Consider the following 26,255-nt stretch of genomic DNA (forward strand, 5'->3'; position numbering starts at 1 on the left):
TTTATGGAAAGTTACTGAGTGAGACAATGTGGGAGGCAGGAAGTTTACATTCTGTCAAATATGTTATAAATAACGGCTAACCAAAGTGGTAGACAAATGTGCACACAGACAGGGGCAATCCCATGTTGCCTCTTCAGAAAGTTGAAGGAAAATATAAATCACTGATGCATTTTGCTCACGTTTTATGATAATATTGGGCACTAAGTTCAATACATTTATTAATGTTGTTGAATTCTGTTTTAATGTCTGGATTCAGTGATTCCGTCTGCGTTCTACGCTTTGTGGATTTTATAGGGCCCTGTGTGTGTGTGTGATGCTGCCGAGTGGGATGGCGCTGACAGTGACACAGCCTTCGTCTGGGACAAAAGTTGGGGGGAGGGGCCCTCCACAGCATACGAACTTTGACCTGGAAAGCTCCCTCAGTGGTGCAAGAGAAGGCTGCATATGCGTCCAAACATTCACATCAACTGAACCGTGTGCTTGAGGAACAGACAATTATCTGTCTCTCTCACTCGCATGTAATTGTTATAGGAAGATACTCTGGGCATCCCTGTTTTCTGTCTAATAAATCTGATTCATAAGAGGAGAAAGGATCAGCTAATAGATATCTTTGCCTATATCTAGCCGAGACCGCAATTAGTAGCTGAACAAACACCGCCCCAGACCGCCCTCCTACCCCGAGCTGGCCTCCATTTCAGGCTGCGCTGCCTGGTTGAGAGTGAAAACCTGTTTACAAAGGGAGGGGAGAGAGGGGCAGGAGAGTCGCTCAACGTGTCTTATTGTGAGTTGACATCACCAGGGCCCAGTTGGTCCACTAGCCCTGCAAGTGCCCAACCAAGCCCTGACTTTACACCCTGAAGAGGGCCGCAACACCGATTGATGGAATCCCTGCCCAGATCAGTCACTTGTCCACAGCCATCTGGCATCCTTACATGCCTGAGATCAGGGCCATTTTTATCATCCACGTCTGCCTGCCATCTTTCACACTCGCTCACTTTCTCCCAATTGCTCTTTTCAAAGCAGTGAAGAGGGAGAGAACGAGAGAGCCTCTCCCGACAAAGGGAACATTCACTTCTTCCTTAACCTCTCTAGTACAAGTGGGACGCACCTCAACAACAGCCAGTGAAATTGCAACAGAAATCCCATAATTACAATTCCTCAAACATACAAGTATTTGACACCATTTTAAAGATAAACTTCTTGTAAATCCAGCCATAGTGTTGGATTTCAAATTGGTGTGCTTTCGCCGTAAAGCCTACCAAACGATTATGTTAGGTCAGCACCTAGTCACAGAAAACCACACAGCCATTTTCCAGCCAAGGAAAGGGCTCACAAAGTCAGAAATAGCGATTAAATGAATCACTAACCTTTGATGATCTTCATCAGATGGCACTCACAGGACTTCATGTTACACAATAAATGTGTGTTTTGTTTGATAAAGTTAATCTATGTCCAAAAACCTAATTTGAAATTGGTGTGTTATCTTCAGAACAAACAAACATCCTGTGAAAGTGCAAAGAGCCACATCAAATAACAGAAATACTCATAAACATTGATAAAAGACAAGTGTTAAACATACGAATACAGATAAACTTCTCCTTAATGCTACCACTGTGTCAGATTTCAAAAAGGCTTTACAGCGAAAGCACACTTTGCGATTATGTCAAGTCCGCTTCTAGCCACAGAAACCCATAAAGCCATTTTCCAACCAAGGAGAGTGTCGTAAAAGTCAGAAATAGCATTAAAATTAATCACTTACCTTTGATGATCTTCATCTGTTGGCACTCCCAGGTCTCCATGTCAGACAACAAATGTTTGTTTTGTTCGATAAAGTTAATCTTTATGTCCAAATACCTCCGTTTTGTTGGTGCGTTTAGTTCAGAAATCCAAAAGGGCACAATGCGCGCTCTCAAAACCAAGACGAAAAGTAAAAAAAAGTACAATAAAAAAATAGTAGAAGCATGTCAAACAATGTTTAAAATCAACCCTCAGGTTGTTTTTGTCATAAATAATCAATAATATTTCAACCGGACAAAAGCTTTGTCAACGGAAAAGGTAAACAAGAAATGCGCGCTCCCGATCACATGCTTGGTTCGTGGATGGAAATTTCCACTGTCCTTTCATTGAAAGCGGTGTATCTCCCTCATTGTTCAGAGTAAAAGCCTGAAACAATGCCTAAAGACTGGTCACATGTTGAGGAAGTCATAGAGATTGTGAACTGAGTCCTAAGTATATGTATGGTGGATAGGCTTTCAATGGAAAAACAGCCTTTCAAAATAATAGTACTTCCTGGTTGGATTTTCCTCTGGTTTTCGCCTGCCATATCAGTTCTGTTATACTCACAGACAATATTTTAACAGTTTTGGAAATGTTAGTGTTTTCTATCCAAATCTACTAAATATATGCATATCCTAGCTTATGGGACTGAGTAGCAGGCAGTTTAATTTGGGCACGCTTTTCACCCAAAATTCCAAATTCTGCCACCTACACTAGTGAAGTTATTAAGGGGCTTTCCTCCATCTCTCTCTCACCCTCGGCTTCTCCCTCTCTCCTCTCAGGACACCTCAGGTGACAGATCTCGTTACAGGCAGGAATCAAGGTTTATTAAAAAAACATCAAACACCAGCATACGTTACCATTAATAACCAACATCCCTTCTGGATTGTATTCATACCCCTTAACTTATTCCACTTTTTGTGTTACAGCCTGAAAACATTTTTTTTAAACACCCATCTAAACACAACACCCCATAATAACAAAGTGAAAACGTGTTTAGACATTTTTAGACAAGCAGGATTCTCATATACATTAGTATACACACTGAGTCAATCCATGTTCGAATCACCTTATGCAGTGATTACAGCAGTTTGTCTTTCTGGGTAAGTCTAAGAGTTTGCACACCTGGATTTTTATTTATTTCTTCAAGCTTTTTCAAGTTGGTTGTTGACCATTGCTAGACAGCCATTTTCTAGATTTGCCATAGATTTAAGTCAAAAACGTAACTAGGTCACTCAGGAACATTCAACGTCATCTTGGTAAGCAACTCCAGTGTATATTTGACCTTATGTTTTAGGTAATTGTCCTGCTGAAAGGTGAATTGGTCTCCCAGTGTCCCAAAGGCATTGATGTTCATGGTTAGGTACACATTGGAGCAACGATACGTACCGCATCGAGTATATGCAACGCAGGACACGCTAGATAAACTAGTAATATCATCAACCATGTGTAGTTAACTAGTGATTATGATTGATTGATTGTTTTTTATAAGATAAGTTTAATGCTAGCTAGCAACTTACCTTGGCTTACTGCATTCGCGTAACAGGTAGTCTCCTTGTGGAGTGCAACGAGAGAGAGGCAGGTCGTTATTGCGTTGGACTAGTTAAATAAGATTGAATCCCCCGAGCTGACACGGTGAAAATCTGTCGTTCTGCCCCTGAACAAGGCAGTTAACCCACCGTTCCTAGGCCGTCATTGAAAATAAGAATGTGTTCTTAACTGACTTGCCTAGTTAAATAAAGATTAAATAAAGGTGAAAAAATATATATATATATATATAAAACATTTTAAAATCGGCCAAATCGGTGTGCAATAATACCGAGTTCCGATTGTTACGAAAACTTGAAATCGGCCCTAATTAGTCGGCCATTCCGATTAATCGGTCGACCTCTAGTGCAGGTTCAAAGTTTGGTAACCGAATGACGGTTTGTGCCATCATTCTGTTACTAAACTTTGCAAGTAAATGTGTTTCTGTAACGTTTTCAGTGGAAATTCGGTCATCCTTGCGCATAGAGTTGGTTTATTTAACTTTGCAATCATTGGTTTAAAGTGAAAAATCTGAGCCAGCATCAATCTGTTATCGTGGAATTGCCCTAATGGGTGATAGTGAGAAAGGAGAGGGAGAGATGGGAGTGAGAGTGGTTTCCTTTGCTGTGGAAAGGGCAGTGGAGCAGGTATGATGGTCCTCTCCCTGTCATGTGATAGGCACTAGTTTAGTCAAGTGGTGTGTGTGTGTGTGTCAAAGCAGGAGCCAATTTTAGAACATGATGCAATGCTTCTCGCACGTACAGCGAAGTGTGTGTGTCTTTGGGGGAGTGTGCATACTAGTCTTTCAGCCAAGGAGAGGGTGAGAGTTCCCATTCCCTCGCTTCTATCTACTCGTGCGCCATTGCCCAAGTCCCTTCCACCTTTCCTACATTACACCCTCCTCTAGCACCCCAACTGTAAAAGTAATAGACTGGCTTGTATTTGACTTCTGAAAGTCACCTCTTGTAACTAATGGAGGGGGAGAAATGTTATTTACTTGAGTGATTGTGCAACGTACCAACTGTTGGAATAGAGTAGTGCCTTCGGAAAGTATTCACACCCCTGGACTTTTTCCTCATTGTATTGTGTTACAAGTATTCAACCCGTTTGTTATGGCAAGCCTAATTAAGAATAGGAATACAAATGTGCCTAAGAAGTAATACAATACATTTCTTGGACTCAGTCAGGTTGCAATAATAGTGTTAAACATGATTTTTGAATGACTACCTCATCCCTGTACCCCACACGTACAATTATCTGTAAGGTCCCTCAGTCGAGCAGTGAATTTCAAACACAGATTCTACCATAAAGATCAGGGAGGTTTTCCAATGCCTCACAAATAAGGGCACCTATTGGTAGATGGGTCAATAACAAAAAAAGCCTATGTGACTCACCACCTGGATTCGGTCTTATGTAACTAAAAAAGTGTGTGTGAGCAAGGAGGCCTACAAACCTGACTCAGTTACACCAGCTCTGTCAGGAGGAATGGGCCAAAATTCACACAACTTATTGTGGGAGGCTTGTGGAAGGCTACCTGAAACGTTTGACCCAAGTTAAACAATTTAAAGGCAATGCTTTCAGGCTCTCCAGAGGGTTGTAGGCTCTCCAGAGGGTAGTGAGGTCTGCACAACGCATCACCAGGGGCAAACTACCTGCCCTCCAGGACACCTACATCACCCAACGTCACAGGAAGGACAAAAAGATCATCAAGGACAACAACCACCCAAGCCACTGCCTGTTCACCCCGCTATCGCCTAGAGGACGAGGTCAGTACAGGTGCATTAAAGCTGGGACCAAGAGACTGAAAAACAGCTTCTGTCTCAAGGCCATCAGACTGTTAAACAGCCATCACTAACATTGAGTGGCTGCTGCCAACATACTGACTCAAATCTCTAGCCACTTCATTAATTAAAAATTGGATGTAATAAATGTATCGCTAGTCACTTTAAACAATGCCACTTTATATAATGTTTACATACCCTATATTAGTCATCTCATACGTATATACTGTACTCTATACCATCTACTGCATCTTGCCTACGCCGTTCGGCCAATCATATATTTATATGTATTTATTCTTATTCATTCCTTACACTTGTGTGTCTAAGGTAGTTGTTAAATTACTTGTTAGATGTTGCGCACTGTCGGAACTCGAAGCGCAAACATTTCTCCACACTCGCAATAACATCTGCTAACCATATGTATGCGACCAATAAAATTCGATTTGATTTAGTGACAAAGGGAAAACAGGTTTATAGAAATGTTTGCAAATGTATTAAAAGCACAGAAATACCTTTAGGTAAGTATTCATACCCTTTGCTATGAGACTCAAAATAGAGCTCAGGTGCATCCCGTTTCCAGTGATCATCCTTGAGATGTTTCCACAACTTGATTGGAGTCCACCGGGAAGGAATGTCTCGGGGCACAAATCTGGGGAAGGGTCCAAAAACATTTCTGCAGAAGTGAAGGTCCCTGAGAACACAGTTGCCTCCATCAATATTAAAGGGGAGAGGTTTGTAATTTTGCACGCCCAATTTTTCAGTTTTAAATATTCAATAAATGTCGTTCCACTTCATGATTGTGTCCCACTTGTTGATTCTTCACAAAAAAATACAGTTTTATATCTTTTTGTTTGAAGCCTGAAATGTGGCAAAAGGTCGCAAAGTTCAAGGGGGGCGAATACTTTCGCAAGGCACTGTATATAACACCAGCATGTCAGAGGGAACACTGGCAACCGTTGTCAGCTTGCAGGCACCCGGCCTGCCACAAGGAGTCGCTAGAGCGCAATGGGGAAAGGAAATCCTGGCCAGCAGCTCCCAGTCAAGGCCAGCTGTGACACAGCCTGCGATCGAATCCGGGGCAGTAGTGACATCTCAAGCACGGCGATGCAGTGCTTTAGACCGCTGCGTCACTCGGGAGGCCCCGCTATAGTTCATTCTTACATGTTCTGTTTGAGCTGCTTTTAAAAGCAACAGTCGAATTAAAAACATTTCCATAATAGCAAGCTATAACTGATGGTTTGGTTAACTAAACTGGCAAGTCTGTTTGTTTGGTTAGCAAGGCAACTACTGTAGCTATTGAGTAGTAACTTGCTAGCTACTTCAGTCGATGTTGAAAACATTCATACCTGCAAATGAACACATTCCTAGCAGCAAATGTGTTAAATGATATAACCATGGTATAAAAGGGATAATCAACTCGGGGCTCTATGCGTTCTCTGGAAAATAATGCAACCGTCCACGTCGTTTATCATTTTCCAAAAAACGCATAGCCTCTTGTTGATTATCCCTTACATAATCACATGGCGCTGTACTTCCTTTAAAGTTAGACACCTTGGGTCATTTAAAAACACATACATAGACTTAATGAAGTTAACACAATATGTATTAACAATTAGCGAATTTTCCCTAAAACAAAAACAAATTAAAAACCAGTTTAAACCATACGTTAATTGTTTTTTTAAACATTTTAAAAACAATACAAATACATTAAGTTTCAAGAAGTCCAGCAATGCAATTACATTGACAATTACAGGGCTGTGAATAGTTAGTTTAGCTTGTCTACCAAGATGCATGACAAAGTTAAATGCTTTGTGAAGGCTCAATTTAATATGATTTATAAAGCCTTTATTAAGCAGCGTTAGTGCCACACTTTATAAAGTACAGGCTTATGTCGTATTTAACAGTGGGTTGTCACATTTGACAGTGGTTGTTATATCAGTTATGCCACCTTTATGAACACTTTAAAGCATGACATATGGTAATATATGTGATTTATGTAGTGTTTATAAAGACTTTATGAAGCATTTACAAGCTGCACGTCATTTAAAGAATGGTCACTTCCAATTATTCTATCAAATGTGTCACACATTTGGAAATCAACTAAATGTATTTAACTTATTAGAAAATGTATTAAACTGAATGCATCAGCATTTTGTATTCTTTGAAAAGGCAATGACAATGAATGCCTGTCTGTGTGTGTGCAGTGCCGGAGCGCATACACTACCGTTCAAAAGTTTGGGGTCACTTAGAAATGTCCTTGTTTTTGAAATAATATTTTTTTTGTCCATTAAAAATAACATCAAATTGATCAGAAATACAGTGTAGACATTAATGTTGTAAATTATTTTTTATGGAGTATCTACTTAGGCGTACAGAGGCCCATTATCAGCAACCATCACTCCTGTGTTCCAATGGCAAGTTGTTAGCTAATCCAAGTTTATCATTTTAAAAGGCTAATTGATCATTAGAAAACTCTTTTGCAATTATGTTAGCACAGCTGAACTCTGTCGTGCTGATTAAAGAAGAAATAAAGCTGGCCTTCTTTAGACTAGTTGAGTATCTGGAGCATCAGCATTTGTGGGTTCAATTACAGGCTCAAAATGGCCAGAAACAAATAACTTTCTTCTGAAACTAGTCAGTCTATTCTTGTTCTGAGAAATTGAGGATATTTCATGCAAGAAATTGCCAAGAAACTGAAGATCTTGTACAACGCTGTGTTCTACTCCCTTCACAGAACAGTACAAACTGTCTCTAACCAGAAAGAATGGGAGGCACCGGTGCACAACTGAGCAAGAGGACAAGTACATTACTGGCTAGTTTGAGAAACAGACACTTCCACAAGTCCTCATATATATATTTATTTTGCGTGGAGCGCTAAGCCTTGGCTGGACATTTAACTCGCTTATTTTTGGCTGTTTAAAAAATATATATATATATTGAAGTCAGAAGTTTAAATACTCCTTAGCCAAATACATTTAAACTCGGGTTTTCACAATTCCTGACATTTAATCCTAGAACAAATTCTGTCTTAGGCCAGTTAGGACCACCACTTTATTTTGAGAATGTAAATTGTCAAAATAATAGTAGAGAGAATGATTTATTTCAGCATTTATTTATTTCATCACATTCCATGTGGGTCAAAAGTTTACATACACTCAATTAGTATTTGCTAGCATTGCCTTTCAATTGTTTAACTTGGATCAAAAGTTTCGGGTAGCCTTCCACAAGCTTCCCACAATAAGTTGGGTGAATTTTGGCCCATTCCTCCAAACAGAGCTGGTGTAACGGAGTCAGGTTTGTAGGCCTCCTTGCTCACACACGTCTTTTCAGTTATGCCCAAAAATTATCTATATTATCTATAATATCTATAGGATTGAGGTCAGGGCTTTCTGATGGCCACTCCAATACCTTGACTTTATTGTCCTTAAGCCATTTTGCCACAACTTTGGAAGTATGCTTGTGGTCATTGTCCATTTGGAAGATCCATTTGCGACCAAGCTTTAACTTCCTGACTGATGTCTTGAGATGTTGCTTCAATATATCCACATTATGTTCCTTCTCATGATGCCATCTATTTTGTGAAGTGCACCAGTCCCACCTGCAGCAAAGCACCTCCACAACATGATGCTGCCACCCCCCGTGCTTCACGGTTGGGATGGTGTTCTTCGGCTTGCAAGCTTCCTCCTTTTTCCTCCAAACATAATGATGGTCATTATGGCCAAACAGTTCTATTTTTTTCCCTCATCAGACCAGAGGACATTTCTCCAAAATATACGATCTTTGTCCCCATGTGCATTTGCCAACCGTAGTCTGGCTTTTTATGGCGGTTTTGGAGCAGTGGCTTCTTCCTTGCTGAGCTGCCTTTCAGGTTATGTCGATATAGGACTCGTTTTAATGTGGATATAGATACCTTTGCACCCATTTCCTCCAGCATCTTCACAAGGTCCTTTGATGTTCTGGGATTGATTTGCACCTTTCGCACCAAAGTACATTAATCTCTAGGAGACCGAATGCGTCTCCTTCCTGAGCGGTATGACAGCTGCGTGGTCCCATGGTGTTTATACTTGCGTACAATTGTTTGTACAGATGAACGTGGTACCTTCAGGCATTTGGAAATTGCTCCCAAGGATGAAACAGACTTGTGGAGGTTTTCTGAGGTATTGGCTGATTTCCTTTGATTTTGTCATGATGTCAAGCAAAGAGGCACTGAGTTTGAAGGTAGGCCTTCAAATACATCCGCAGGTACACCACCAATTGACTCAAATGACGTCAATTACCCTATCAGAAGCTTCTAAAGACATTACATACTTTTCTGGAATTTTCCAAGCACAGTCAACTTAGTGTATGTAAACTTCTGACCCACTGGAATTGTGATACAGTGAATTATAAGTTAAATAATCTGTCTTTAAACAATTGTTGGAAAAATTACTTGTGTCATGCACAAAGTAGATGTCTTAACCGACTTGCCAAAACTATAGTTTGTTAATAACCTCTTAGGGGGCCCTTAAGCGCAAGTCCTGCTCGAATCCCATTAGCGGGATTGATTTGACAACATCCAGTGCAATTGCAGAACGCCAAATATAAACTACAGAAATATAAATATTCAAACATTCCCGAAAATATAATGTAGTACATCAAAATAAAGCTTAACTTCTTGTTAATCCAGCCGCTGGGTCTGATTTCAAAAAGGCTTTACGGCGAAAGCACACCATGCAATTATCTGAGGACAGCGCCCCGCATACAAACACATGAAAAACATTTTTCAACCAGGCAGGTGCGACACAAAAGTCAGAAATAGCCATATAATAAATGCCTTACCTTTGCAAAAAGATGAAGATCTTCAATCTCAAATGTCTGTGACACAATGAATGGTCATTTTGTTCAATAAATTCCTTCTTTATATCCCCAAAATGTCAATTTATTTGGCGCGTTTGATTCAGAAACACAATGGTTCCAACATTACTACAACGTACCAAATAAGTTACCTGTAAACTTGGTCCAAACATTTCAAACAACGTTCCTCATCCAACCTCAGGTATCCTCAAATGTAAATAATCTATCAAATTTAAGACAGGATAAACAGTTTCCAATACCGAAGAAAAATAACAGAGCGCACTCCTGTTCACGCGCACCAAAATTACTGGATTACTTCTTCATTTCGCAAAAGACAAACATCAAACAATTTCTAAAAACCTGACATCTAGTGGAAGCCATAGGAACTGCAATATGGGCCCTAAAAAAAATATCAGGATTCCCATTGGAAAACATAATGACCTCAAAAAAACAAATTCCCTGGATGGCTTGTGCTCGGGGTTTCACCTGCCAAATCAGTTCTGTTATACTCACAGACATTATTTGAACAGTTTTAGAAACTTTTGTGTTTTCTATCCAATACTATCATACATATCCTAGCTTCTGGGCCTGAGTAACAGGCAGTTTACTTTGGGCACGCTTTTCATCCGGATGTGAAAATACTACCCCCTATCCCGAAGAAATTTTAAGAAGAAATTTGTGTAGTGGTTGAAAAATGAGTTTTAAATAACTCCAACCTTAAGTGTATGTAAACTTTCGACTTCAACTGTTATATATATAACATATATATAACAACATATATATATATAACATACACACACACATTGAAGGTAGGCCTTCAAATACATCCACAGGTACACCTCCAATTGACTCAAATACACTTAGGTTGGAGTCATTATATACACACACTCCTGCATTGGTTTCCAAAATTGCATTGGTATTCAATGCAATGGTGTAGTCCGAAGTATGTCAATTCTGATTAGCCAATGGGCTTTCATGAATTTGCAGGAGTTTCATATTATTAGTTCAAGATGACCTGGCTCACCTCTCCCGCCAAATTCAAAACCAAGGCAGCACTGAAGATGAGAACATTGTTTTGACATGGCTAGCAGCTAGCAAGCCTTCTTTTGTTATTTAAAAAAGATCAGAGCGCAAAATGTCATCAGCAAAAAAAACAAGGCAGATGTCTGCTCATTTATTGCCTCTTGGACAAAGGAATGTGGAATCTGTTTACTGAAGGCCCGGTCTGTTTGCGCTCTCTGTTGTAAAACTGTTTGTCGGACTGGAAGTGTACGGCATTATTTTGAAAATAGACATGAGAAAAACTTCAAGGATGAAGCGAACAAGGCTGAAGGAATCAAGAAGGCCGTGTCCAGGTTGGAAAAGCAAAGCCGTGTATTTACAACTCAACATGCAGTCCAAAAAAAAAATCAAGCTAGGAGAGCTAGAAAGTTGCGCAGTGCATTGCTTAACATGGAAAACCATTTACTAAAATGGGGAATATGTCAAGGAGGCTTTCCTCAGTAGTTCGCAAGTCTTTATTTGATGGATTGCCTGACAAAGACAATCGCCTCAGAGATAAAAAATAAAAAAATACATACTTGTGTCTACCAGAACTGTTGAATGGTGTGTTACCGAGATGGTTGAGGAGCAGAAAACTAAAAGACGCACCTGTTTTTAGTGTGGCTCTTGAGAATGTGGATGTGAATGACATTCCCACGTCTGGCAGTTGTTGCAAGAGCTGCTTTGCCTAAAGCCCATGCATGGTACTACAAAAGGGGAAGACTTAGCAAAAGCGTTCACAGATCATTTTGAGGAGAGAGGTGTCAAAATTAAAAACATATTCGCTATTACAATTGATGATGCCCCTGCTATGGTGGGGAAACATAAAGGATTCACAAAGCTGATTGAAAATAAGATTGGCCAACCCATGCTTAAATGTCACTATCATCCACCAAGAGAATCTGGGTTCCAAGTTCAAACCCTTGGTGCTAATGGACATCGCATCTGTTTGGTGAGCTTTGGAATTCTTCCGTATGTGGGCATTTAGATATTCAGTAGACACAATTAGTTGTAATGCACATATGAAAACCGTAACTGTCAGGCAGATCGTGAGACATGTTAAGATATATTGTAAATTGGCACTCCACACAAAAAAGGTTGCCGACCCCTGATCTAGGCCTATGTGCTAGCTAACAAGGTCGAACAGTTTAATTTATGAACACACCCTCCTGTCACCATCCAACAGTTTGAACACCATGCTAGCCTGTCCACTTTGTTTAGATGTTTAAATCAAGTGGCTGGATAAGATGCTTATTTCTCCGAATGCCAATTCCTTATATAAATGCTTATTTTTATGCTCATTGCACATTTATAAAACACAGACAAGACAGCTAGCACATAACAGTCTGTAGCTAAAATGCTGTTAGTGGCACATGGTGCCACGCGTGACAGAGACTGAGCATTCATTTTCCAGAAACAAATGTTCATTGATACTACCGGTCTGCTCGCTGTGAATTGAGTCATAAAAAGGGTATAGTTAGAAAGGTTATGTTCTCCTCTACTACAGTAAAATAATGTCCCAATGTGTTTCGGTGCCCATATGACTGATTCTGTTGGACAAACCCTGAAATACAAATACCCAATTGAAACTGCTTGCTGTCAGAGAGGAAAAAGTGATCTTTCATCTGTGTTGTTGTGAGTGGCAGGGGCTTGGTGTATGAGTGGGAAGGTGCACACAGCACAGAAGGAGCGAAGGAGACGAGACCAAAAAGACCAAATGAGAACAAGAGGACAAATGCTCAAAAAATATATAATAAAAATAATATTTCATTCTTGTGATCCAGGCTTTTGGAATTTCATGCGAAAACATAAATTAAAATGTATCAAATTACTTTGATATATCGCCAAGCCCTATCATACACACACAGACCTGTACATGAACTGATTCAAATACAGACACACACACACAGATCCATCACACATACAGATAAGAGAGGGGATGACAGCAAGGGAGTGTGCTGTAAGATTTGTATTGGCACACACTGCACCTTTCACCATCAGCTCTGCCCCTCACCTCTCTCCTCTTACGCTCACTCTCCTCTCCCAGCAAATGCATCATCTCTATCCAATTATATTGTCGGCCTGCGTGTCTGTCTGAGAACTTTGAATTGTACATGAGGCCAGCCTAGTCTCTCTCCTTATTTTATAATTACAAAAACATTCCCTACATGCTCCAGTCAATGAATGAAAAATCAAAGGGGAGTAGGCATGGCCCGTGACGTATTATAGAAAGAACAACAATCCCTCTATTATGGAAATCATTACAAAAGCCATCTGTGCAAAAGCATCATTCGTCTGAATTGATTGGGTAGAAAATCTCTTTTCCATACAGTTATCATTATCTCTGTCACCTTCATTCATCCTGCTACTTTTACCACAGAAAGACAGGCAAACGGACAGCTCTGGAGAATTCCTGCTAGCATGAGGTGAAATGACCTACAGGAAAGGTGACATCCAGGCAGAGCGCAAGTTCTTCTATATTTAACATCATAACCTTATCTAAATCGTCAAGTTGGCATAGATAACATAGGAAATTGGATGAAAATGCCAAGCAATTAGGCCTGGACCTTCATACATTCACATATGCCAACTGAACATATCAGATGTATCAGGAAATGACCAAAGAAAACATGTGGGCTACCAATGTTTGAGATATAATCATTGATATACAGTACTCTTTTTTTGTGTGTTATTTACCATTCATTCAGGAATACTTTAAGTATCTAAAAAAGGCCACTTACTTCTCTGGCAGTGGTTCTGAGTCCAGCAGCGCTCTCCAAAGTGTCCATTGATGGTAGTCTGAGGACAGGTGGTCTTCCCATAGGCCGTGCCTGGGCACACATCCCCACACTCCCGGTCATTCTTATTGGCCACGATGTAATTGTCCTCCACTGTGTCCAGGATCTTGGACCAGTCCAGGGTGGAGAGGTAGCAGAGGTCCGGGTTCTTCTCCACCCTCACGGCTCCCCGGGTGATGTTCATGAGGCTCTGGAGCCCCAGCTCCTTAAGGTCCACCATCTCAAACAGAACCAGGGCGTAGTTGAAGAACAGGTTGTTGCCTCGGATCACCGTCAGGTTGGGGAACAGATTGCTGAGGGACTCTAGACCATAGACCCTAAATAGGAGGAGGAAGTCGGTGACAACGGTCAGCTTGGGGTAGCTGAGGCCCCTGAAGTCCTCGGGCTTGGCCTTGAACATGAGGAGGATCTTCAAGTGGCCCTCAATTACTGTGCAGTTCTCTAATAACTGCAGGTTGGTCACGTTGTTACGGATATCCTTACTCTGACAGACTGGGGGAAATAGAGCAGGATAAAAAGAGAAGAGAAGACATGTCAGTAGCTGCATAGTAGTAGTGCATTGTATTACTTAGTAATTTTCAGGAACATTCAAACATTTAGCTGATTCAAGACAGAAATGTAAATAAATTGACATAACATTGGGTTAGGGTTGGTTTATCAACAGGATGAGTGTAAAATTGTGTGCTAAAAAAACACAAGAGGTAGATAAAACACTAATACATTACACACAAGGAATCTGAGCAATTCATAAAACTGCTGCATCCTCTAAGCTACTACTGCACGGCACCGCAACACCACACAAGCTGAGGGCCAGTCAACCCATTTACCTGTGACTATATTCATGATTATGGTTGCAAAGGGTCGGAAACCTTCCGGTAAATTTCCATGTGAAGTTAAGCCTGGGAATTTGGGGAATGTTGCTTAAATTCATCAAAAAAGTTAGCATATAACAGTGATATCTTTTTTTGTGGGATACGCAATTCTAGGTCTTGTGGCATATTTTGGTTAAACTATCCCCAATTCAATGGAATTGCAGCCCTCTGCATGCACAGTGGATTCTTCCATCACATGTGCAGTGCACTATTCCATCACATGTACAGCTGATTCTCAAGCTCTTGCACACTAATGAGATGCTATTGAGCCCACACTACTACACTGTCTGAGTCAAGGACCACATGCTTTCTGGTATGTTTTGATTACAATACTGGGTGGGGTGAATATATTTTATATGACATATATGTTTTTTTGTTAATTAGTAAATAGTAGCCTACAGCAAAGTGTGTTTAAATCATTTCTAACTTGTTAAACATTTCTGCTAGTTAGTTTGTATGGGTTTCAGCTTGCTTGAGCCTGCTAACTGAGTGTTAACTTCTCTAGGGTAGGGTGCAGCATTTGGAATTTTGGATGAAAAGCGTGCCCAAATTAAACTGCCTTCTACTCAGGCCCAGAAGATAGGATATGCATATAATTGGTATATTTGGATAGAAAACACTAAAGTTTCCAAAACTGTTAAGATAGTGTCTGTGAGTATAACAGAACTGATTTGGCAGGCGGAAACCTGAGAAAAATCCATTCCGGAAGAAGGATTTTTGTTGTTGTTGTAGTTTTCTATTCAATGCCATTACAGTATCCATTGACTAGGACTCAAATTGCAGTTCCTATGCCTTCCACTAGATGTCAACAGTCTTTAGAAATTGTTTCAGGCTTGTATTCTGAAAAATGAGGGCGTAAGAGCAGTCGGAATGAGTGGACCCTGCCGTGTCACAGAGCTTTTTCATGCGCGCGACCAAGAGAGTGCCTTTGTTGTTTACCTTTTATATTGATGACGATATTGTCCGGTTTAAATATTTCAACTATTCCACTATTTCCACTATTCGGGTGTTGAGTATATCCTTCCCGTCCGACTCATTAAAGAACAATTATTAGTCCAATTCGAGGTGATTAATCACTGTTCTGATGTCCAGAAGCTCTTTTCAGTCAAGAGAGGGTAGCAGCAACATTAAGAACAAAATAAGTTAAAAACCATGCTAAAATAAATAAATAAAATAGCATGGTTGGTTAACTTTTTAGGGATAGGGGGCAGCATTTTCACTTTGGATGAATTGCATGCCCATAGCGAACTGCCTCCTACTCTGTCCCAGATGCTAATACACTGCTCAAAAAAAATAAAGGGAACACTTAAACAACACAATGTAACTCCAAGTCAATCACACTTCTGTGAAATCAAACTGTCCACTTAGGAAGCAACACTGATTGACAATAAATTTCACATGCTGTTGTGCAAATGGAATAGACAACAGGTGGAAATTATAGGCAATTAGCAAGACACCCCCAATAAAGGAGTGGTTCTGCAGGTGGTGACCAGACCACTTCTCAGTTCCTATGCTTCCTGGCTGATGTTTTGGTCACTTTTGAATGCTGGCAGTGCTTTCACTCTAGTGGTAGCATGAGACGGAGTCTACAACCCACACAAGTGGCTCAGGTAGTGCAGCTCATCCAGGATGGCACATCAATGCGAGCCGTGGCAAGAAGGTTTGCTGTGTCTGTCAGCGTAGTGTCCAGAGCATGGAGGCGCTACCAGGAGACAGGCCAGTACATCAGATGTGGAGGAGGACGTAGGAGGGCAACAACCCAGCAGCAGGACCGCTACCTCCACCTTTGTGCAAGGAGGAGCAGGAGGAGCACTGCCAAAGCCCTGCAAAATGACCTACAGCAGGCCACAAATGTGCATGTGTCTGCTCAAACGGTCAGAAACTGACTCCATGAGGGTGGTATGAGGGCCCGACGTCCACAGGTGGGGGTTGTGCTTACAGCCCAACACCGGTGCAGGACGTTTGGCATTTGCCAGAGAACACCAAGATTGGCAAATTTGCCACTGGCGCCCTGTGCGCTTCACAGATGAAAGTTCACACTGAGCACATGTGACAGACGTGACAGAGTCTGGAGAACATTCTGCTGCCTGCAACATCCTCCAGCATGACAGGTTTGGCGGTGGGTCAGTCATGGTGTGGGGTGGCATTTCTTTGGGGGGGGCCGCACAGCCCTCCATGTGCCTGCCAGAGGTAGCCTGACTGCCATTAGGTACCGAGATGAGATCCTCAGACCCCTTGTGAGACCATATGCTGGTGCGGTTGGCCCTGGGTTCCTCCTAATGCAAGACAATGCTAGACCTCATGTGGCTGGAGTGTGTCAGCAGTTCCTGCAAGAGGAAGGCATTGATGCTATGGACTGGCCCGCCCGTTCCCCAGACCTGTATCCAATTGAGCACATCTGGGACATCATGTCCTCCATGGATTGATAAATTTAATTTCCATGATAGTTTGTGTGATTTTGTTGTCAGCATATTCATATTGTTATCAGCGCATTCAACTATGTAAAGGAAAAAGTATTTAATAAGAATATTTCACTCATTCAGATCTAGGATGTGTTATTTTAGTGTTCCCTTTATTTTTTTGAGCAGTGTATATGCATATTATTATTACTATTGGATAGAAAACACTCTGAAGTTTCTAAAACTGTTTGAATTATGTCTGTGAGTATAACAGAACTCATATGGCGGGCAAACTTCAAAACAGGAAGTGGAAATTCTGGGTCTGGTTGACTTTCAACTCATCGCCTATTCACATCCCAGTAAGATATGGATCTGTTCGCACTTCCTACGCCTTCCACTAGATGTCAACAGTCAGTAGAATGTGAAATGAAGTCTCTCGTGTGATGTGGGACCGGATGGCAGCTATTTGAGTCAGTGGTCTGGCAGAATGCAGTTCCTGGTCATGCTCATTACTCATGATATCGCCATTCGTTCCATTACTCGGTAGCCAAAAACAAATGCTCCGGTTGGAACGATATTGGATAATTGATATATATGATAACAATATCCTGAAGATTGATTCTCTACTTAATTTGAACAGTTTATTCGACCTGGTATATAACTTTTTGAAGTTTTCGTCCAAGTTCGCCTGGCCTGGCGCCAGCGTTTGTACATGGGAACTAAACGTGCTAGCAAAAGTAGCTAATTGGACACTAGTAATGGACATTATCGAACAAAACAACGATTTATTGCGGAACTGGGATTCCTGGCATTTGCATTCTGATGAAAGATCATCAAAGGTAAGGAAATATTTATGATGTAATTTCGTATTTCTGTTGACTCCAACATGGTGGAGAAATGTTGTGTACCTCTGAGCGCCGTCTCAGATTATTGCATGGTATGCTTTTTCCGTAAAGTAAAAGCGGTTGCATTAAGAACAAGTGTATGTTTAATCATATGTAAAACATGTATCTTTCATCAAAGTTTATGATGAGTATTTCTGTTATATGACGTGGCTCTCTGTAATTACTCCGGATATTTTGGAGGCATTTCTAAACATGGTGCCAATGTAAACCAAGATTTGTGGATTTAAATATGCACATTATCGAACAAAACATAAATGTATTGTGTAACATGATGTCCTATGAGTGTCATATGATGAAGATTATCAAAAGTTAGTGATTAATTTTATCTCCATTTCTGCTTTAGTGACTATCTTTGGCTGGGGAAAATGGCTGTTTTTTGGAATTTGGTGGTGATCTAACATAAATATATGTTGTGTTTTCGCTGTAAAATGTTTTAAAAATCAGACATGAAGTGTAGATTAACAAGATGTCTTTCTTTCATTTGCTGTATTGGACTTGTTAATGTGTGAAAGTGAGAGAAAGAGACAATAAAACGTCAGCCATCATCTCCGGCGCCATCATCAACAGAGGTAACTCAGTCTTCCTTTCCTGTGGCAGTCCTCATGAAAGCCAGTTCATCATAGCTCTTGATGGTTTTTCCGACTGCACAGAAGAAACGTTCATAGTTCATGAAATTTTCCAGATTGACTGACCTTCATGTCTTAATGTAATGATGGACTGTCATTTCTCTTTGATAATTTGAGCTGTTCTTGCCATAATATGGACTTGGCTTTTTACCAAATAGGGCTCTCCACTACCATGTCACAAAACAACTGATTGGCTCAATGCATTAATTCCACAAATTAACTTAACGCACACCTGTTAATTGAAATGCATTCTAGGTGACTGCCAAGACTGTGCAAAGCGGTCATCAAGGCAAAGGGTGGCTACCTTGGCTTAAGAGGGTGTGAACAATGCTGAATGGGTGTGGACAACTTAGAGCTCTCCAGTATGTACCAAAACATTCAAGGGCCATTTTCTCAAAAGTGGGGTTAAATTCAAAGCAGAATTACTCTCCCATTGCTCCTCCACTGTAGGGTATTATATACAACTTTCTAGCTATGAGTGTAACCTGAAAATTAGCTGTTATTGGCAGAGAGGAGGGCACGCTGTTATTGGTCTATTAACTTATACCGCCTGGTGATGTCAAAAGGCAGTCCAAAAAGCCCACCCAGTCAAACAAGCTGACATTTTCAGGCATTCTTTTCAGACAGCTATTAACCTAAAGGTGCATTGTCAAATTTTTAACTATTAGGAGGTGAACCTTGGAAAATAATTTACTATTCAAAAAATAATTTTTTTTCTGATGTCCGGTGTTAGTTTATTTAGAACCTAACGGACAACTAGGAAAAGCTCACCAAATTGTTCAGCTGTCTGACCCGACAAATACATGTTCCCACCAGCACAAGGTGAAGTCTCTTCCTCTAAACATTACATCTTTAATGCTAGGCAGGAAGTTAAGTGATGTGGCTAATAAACTGTTCCTTCCCCCTTAATGTGACCTTACCTGGGTCCCCATTCCTCACTAATCCACAGCTATCCACCCTTGGTGACCGCAACCATGTGATTGCCTTTCCTTTACTCAGTAACATTCCAAGCCCCTGGCTCATATACAACCTTAATTGACCCCCCATATACATTCCTCCTACAGATAACCATTAACTTCTGGTGTAGCAAGTATTTAAAATTACAACCCAACAACTGAAACCAGACTGTGGCCCTTCTCCGTCACATAGGATACCTGATGTCTATCAATAACATGTTCTGCATTCCCCTCTCTCCCGCAGTACCATGAACAAGGATATTATAGTTTAGAAGTCAGAACCCATCACTGGATAGTCGACAGTCATAAATTACTATTGACTCTCGATCAATCAGAATGAAGCAAATGCGCATTAAATCAAATCAAGGTTTGTCACATGCCCCGAATACAACAGGTGTAGTAGACCTTACAGTGACTCTAACCAATAGTGCAAAAAAGGTATTAGGTGAAAAATAGGTAGGTAAAAAAATAAAACAATAAAAAAGACAGGCTACAGTAGCGAGGCTATACACTGACACCAGTTAGTCAGGCTGGTTGAGGTAGTATGTGACTATGCATATATGATGAACAGACAGTAGCAGTAGCATAAAAGAGGGGTTGGCGGGTGGTGGGTGGGACAATGCAGATATCCCAGTTAGCCGATGTGCGGGAGCACTGGTTGGTCGGCCCAATTGAGGTAGTATGAACATGAATGTAAAGTTAAAGTGACTTTGCATATATGATAAACATGGCAGAGGTAAACAGTGGTCATGCTGCTTTTATCTGGATGTTTGGCTAACAACAGTTAGAGAAGTCTGATTTTCACCATGATAGAACTGATTCTCTTACAAAACCCTGATGCCGTTGACCTTACCAGGGGCCACTAGGACCAGTGGAAGAAAAATAGCCCAGTAACATCAAAGATCCACCACCATATTTTACAGTAGGTATGGGGTTATTTTCTGCTTATGCATCCTTACTTCGACACCAAACCCACCATCACCACCATCTTTGGCGTGGCCAAAGAGATACATTTTCATGTATCTCATGTCAACCAAACAAAAGGTAAATGCCTGCAGTTAGCTAAACGGCATTGGCACTTGGATTGGAATCGATGCTATGGTCAGATGACATGAAAGTGCCGTGTATTCCACAAGTACCTGAAGTAGCCAGCCAAATAGAAAATGTACTCAAGGCAAAACAAAATTGCAGAAAGACCTACACTACCGTTCAAAAGTTAGTTGTCTGCAAACTTGATGGCTGAGTTTGAGGCGTGCATGGCCACACAGTCATTGGTGAACAGGGAGGTCAGAGAGGGCTGAGAACGCACCCTTGTGGGGCCCCAGTGTTGAGGATCAGCAGGGTGGAGATATTTCCTACCTTCACTACCTGGGGGCAGCCTGTCAGAAAGTCCAGGACCCAGTTGCACATGGCGGGGTTGAGACTAGAGGTCGACCGATTATGATTTTTCGATTACCGATTATTGGAGGACCAAAAAAAGCCGATACCGATTTTTATTTTATTTTTAATAATGACAATTACAACAATACTGAATGAACACTTATTTGAACTTAATATAATACAATCAACAAAATCAATATAGCCTCAAATAAATAATGAAACATGTTCAATTTGGTTTAAATAATGCAAAAACAAAGTGTTGGAGAAGAAAGTAAAAGTGCAATATGTGCCATGTAAGAAAGCTAACGTTTCAGTTCCTTGCTCAGAACATGAGAACATATGAAAGCTGGTGGTTCCTTTTAACATGAGTCTTCAATATTCCCAGGTAAGAAGTTTTAGGTTGTAGTTATTATAGGAATTATAGGACTATTTCTCTCTATACCATTTGTATTTCATATACCTTTGACTATTGGATGTTCTTATAGGCACTTTAGTATTGCCAGTGTAACAGTGTAACAGTATAGCTTCTGTCCCTCTCCTCGCCCCTACCTGGGCTCGAACAAGGAACACATCGACAACAGCAACAATCGAAGCAGCGTTACTCATGCAGAGCAAGGGGAATAACTACTCCAAGTCTCAGAGCAAGTGACGTTTGAAATGCTATTAGCGCACACCCCGCTAACTAGCTAGCCATTTCACATCGGTTACACCAGCCTAATCTCAGGAGTTGAAGGGATTGAAGTCATAAACAGCGCAATGCTTGAAGCACAGCAAAGAGCTGCTGGCAAAACGCAAGAGTGCTGTTTGAATGAATGCTTACGAGCCTGCTGGTGCCTACCATCGCTCAGTCAGACTGCTTTATCAAATCAAATACTAATTATAACATAATAACACACAGAAATACGAGCCTTAGGTCATTAATATGGTCGAATCCGGTAACTATCATCTCAAAAACAAGACGTTTATTCTTTCAGTGAAATATGGAACCGTTCCGTACGGTTGGCATCCATAAGTCTAAATATTCCTGTTACATTGCACAACCTTCAATGTTATGTCATAATTACGTAAAATTCTGGCAAATTAGACAGCCCAAACTGTTGCATATGCTCTGACTCTGCGTACAATGAACGCAAGAGAAGTGACAATTTCACCTGGTTAATATTGCCTGCTAACATGGATTTCTTTTAGCGAAATATGCAGATTTAAAAATATATACTTCTGTGTATTGATTTTAAAGAAAAGCATTGATGTTTATGGTTACGTACACATTGGAGCACGGACAGTCCTTTTTCGCGAATACGCACCACATTGATTATTTGCAACGCAGGACACGCTAGATAAACTTGCAATATCATCAACCATGTGTAGTTAACTAGTGATTATGATTGATTGTTTTTTATAAGATAAGTTTAATGCTAGCTAGCAACTTACCTTGGCTTACTGCATTCGCGTAACAGGCAGGCTCCTCGTGGAGTGCAATGAGGCAGGTGGATCGAGCGTTGGACTAGTTAACTGTAAGGTTGCAAGATTGAATCCCCCCGACCTGACAATAATAAGATAATAATAAGAATGTGAAAATAAGACTTACTTACTTACTATATTAACTTACTTGCCTAGTTAAATAACGATTAAATAAAGGTGTAAAAATAATAATAATTAAAACGGCCAAATCAGTGTCCAAAAACACAGATTTCCGATTGTTATGAAAACTTGAAATCGGCCCTAATTAAATAGGCCATTACAATTAATCATCCGACCTCTAGTTGAGACCCAGGGTCTCGAGCTTGATGACGAGTTTGGAGGGTACCATGGTGTTAAATGCTGAGCTGTAGTCAATAAACAGCATTCTTACATAGGTATTCTTCTTGTCCAGATGGGACATGGCAGTGTGAAGGCAATTGCATCGTCTGTGGACCTACTGGGGCGGTAAGCAGTAGGTCTCTCAAAAATAGTCTCTCAAAGCATTTCATGATGACAGAAGCGAGTGCTACAGGGCGATAGTCATTTAATTCAGTTACTTTAGCTTTCTTGGGAACAGGAAAAATGGTGGCCATCTTAAAGCATGTGGGCACAGCAGACTGGGATAGGGATTGATTGAATATGTTTGTAAACACACCAGCCAGCTGGTCTGCGCATGCTCTGAGGATGCGCCTAAGAATGCCGTCTGGGCCGGCAGCCCTGCGAGGGTTAACACGTCTAAATGTTTTACTCACGTTGGCCACGGTGAAGGAGAGCCCACAGGCTTTGGTAGCGGCCCGTGTCAGTGGCACTGTATTGTCTTTAACGAGAGCAAAGAAGTTCTTTAATTTGAATTTGTCTGGGAGCAAGACATCGATGACCGCAATGGGGCTGGTTTTCTTGTTGTAATCCGTGTAGACCCTGTCACATACGTCTCGCGTCTGAGCCGTTGAATTGCAACTCCACTTTGTCTCTATGCTGACTGTTTGATTGCTTTGCGGAGGGAATAGCTACACTGTTTGTAGTCGGTCATGTTTCCAGTCGCCTTGACATGATTAAAAGCGGTGGTTCGCGCTTTCAGTTTTGCGCGAATGCTGCCATCAATCCATGGTTTATGATTAGGGAAGGTTATAATAGTCACAGCGGGTACAACATCACCGATGCACTTGCTAATAAACTTGCTCACCGAGTCAACGTAAATGTCAATGTGATTGTCTGAGGCTACCCGGAACATATCCCAGTCCACGTGATCGAAGCAATCTTGAAGCGTGGAATCCGATTGGTCAGACCAGCGTTGGATAGACCTGAGCACGGGCGGTTGCTGTATTAGTTTCTGTCTACAGGCTGGGTGCAACAAAATGGAGTCATGGTCAGATTTGCCAAAGGAAGGGCGGGGGAAGGCTTTCTATGCATCGCGGAAGTTAGAATAGCAATGGTCCAGAATGCTACCAGCTCATGTTGCGCATGTGATATGTTGATGGGATTTAGGAGGCCTTGTTCTCAGATTAGTTTTGTTAAAATCCCCAGCTACAATAAATGGAGCCTCATTATATTTGGTTTCCAGTTTACATAGAGTCCAGTGAAGTTCTTACAGTCTCCATTGAGGTACCTACTTGGAGGGAGAGGGGGGGGGGATATACACGGCTGTGACTATAATTGAAGAGACTTCTCTTGGTAGACAACGCGGTCGGCACTTGAAGGAAAGGAATTCTAGGTCAGATGAACAAAAGGACTTGAGTTCCTGTATGTTATGATTACACCATGTGTCGTTAATCATAAGGCATACACCCCCACATTTCCTTTTACCAGAGAGATGTTTGCTTCTGTTGGCGCGATGTGTGAAGAAACCAGGTGTACCGACTGACAACATATCCCAGGTGAGCCAGTTTTCCGTGAAACAGAATGTTTACCATCTCTGATGTCCCTCTGGATGGCAAATCGTGCCCTAATTTCGTCCACCTTTTTTTTTTTTTTTTTACCTTTATTTTACTAGGCAAGTCAGTTAAGAACAAATTCTTATTTTCAATGACGGCCTAGGAACAGTGGATTAACTGCCTGTTCAAGGGCAGAACGACAGATTTTGTACCTTGTCAGCTCGTGGATTTGAACTTGCAACCTTTCGGTTACTAGTCCAATGCTCTAACCACTAGGCTACACTGCCGCCCCTATAAACCTTGTTGTTTATAGATTAGACATTGGCGAGTAATATGCTCGGAAGCGGTGGCTGGTGCGCTCGCCTTCTAAGTCTGATCAATAGGCCACTCTGTCTGCCTCTCCTGCGGTGACCGCATTGTTTTGGGTCGGCCTTTGGGACAAGATCCCATGTCGCGGGTGGAGGTCCGAACAAAGGATCTGCTTTGGAAAGACGTATTCCTGGTCATAATGTTGCAAAGTTGACATTGTTTTTATATCTACTAGTTCTTCCCGGCTATAATGTAATAACACTTGAGATTTTCTGGGATAACAACGTAAGAAATACCTTTTTTTATTTTTATTACTGAATAGTTTTCCTAAGGACCTGAAGCGAGGCGACCATCTCTGTAAATCGCTGAAAATCTTTCCCAGCCGCTGAAAAACATCCCCACAGGATGATGCTGCCAACACCATGCTTCACCATAGGGATGGGGCAAGGTTTCCTCCAGACGTGACGTTTGGCATTCAGGCCAAAGAATTCAATCTGGAAGGTTCTCCCACCGCCCCAGAGGAACTCTGGAGCTCTGTCAGAGTGCCCATCAGGTTTTTTGTTACCGCCCTCCCTAACCCGGACGACGCTAGGCCAATTGTGCATCATCCCACGGACCTCCCGGTCACGACAGAGCCTGGGAGCGAACCCAGGGACTCTGATGGCACAGCTAGCGCTGCAGTACAGCGCCCTTAACCACTGCGCCAACCGGGAGGCCAACCTAAAACTTCTTACCTGGGAATATTGAAGACTCATGTTAAAAGGAACCACCATATGTTCTCATGTTCTGAGCAAGGAACTGAAACGTTAGCTTTCTTACATAGCACATATTGTGCTTTTACGTTCTTTTCCAACACTTTGTTTTTGCATTATTTAAACCAAATTGAACATGTTTCATTATCTACTTGAGGCTAAATTGATTTGATTGATGTATTATATTAAGTAAAAATAAGTGTTAATTCAGTACTGTTGTAATTGTCATTATTACAAATATTTATTTTTAAATGTATTTTTTTAATTAAAAATAATTAAACCGGCCGATTAATCGGTATCGGCTTTTTTGGTCCTCCAATAATCGGAATTGGTATTGAAAAATCATAATCGGTCGACCTCTAGTAGACATGACCACACAGGATTTGTGTACATCTTGCAAGGGTGACAGCAGGTCAAGTTGTCCAGTCCCTGTGTCCTTTTGTGGACAACAGGGGGAGGAGGTACCATTTCATAAAGGGTGTGAGATTAATACAAAGCATGAGTTTATAAAAAAACTTTGAATAGAGTTTTTGTATGTTTATTCAGTTACTCAGTATGTGCTTGATATTATTTAATATTTTAAAATGTCCTTTTCCATCACATCCATAACTCAAGTTTTGTTCCGTTACTATTACTTAGAATTTAGTAATTTTGTGTCTACACTTCCCTTATAGGGTTCTACAAATATACACATTTAAAATGTTAAGTCAATTAAGACATTTTGCCCCTCAAATATCACTAACCAGGATTTTTTTTAATTACGTGTATAATGGTCGCACATGAGAAGATGAAATATTAGGCAGATACTGAGTAAATTATTCTAGCTAATCCCAATAGATTGTTATAAATTGTGTGGGCTGTAGGCCTAATATGTCTGACTACCGAAACACTACGCCTACAGTTTATCTTTATGGTGTTGTAGCCTAACATCTTTAGCTGAACTAATCCAACGTCTCGGGGGACGCCCC

General features: G+C 41.0%; 1 protein-coding gene across 1 annotated transcript in view; it reads right to left on the minus strand.

The window, feature by feature from the left end:
* The window catches only part of LOC112251212 (insulin receptor), a 121,273-nt gene that overhangs the window by 53,506 nt on the left and 41,512 nt on the right, over positions 1 to 26,255 (minus strand). Inside the window, exon 2 of the mRNA XM_024422064.2 lies at positions 13,700 to 14,248. Within this exon, the coding sequence (XP_024277832.1) occupies positions 13,700 to 14,248 (549 nt within the window). The remainder of the gene's footprint in view (positions 1 to 13,699; positions 14,249 to 26,255) is intronic.

This window comes from Oncorhynchus tshawytscha, linkage group LG01 (assembly GCF_018296145.1).
Source record: "Oncorhynchus tshawytscha isolate Ot180627B linkage group LG01, Otsh_v2.0, whole genome shotgun sequence".
Classification (NCBI taxonomy): domain Eukaryota; kingdom Metazoa; phylum Chordata; class Actinopteri; order Salmoniformes; family Salmonidae; genus Oncorhynchus; species Oncorhynchus tshawytscha.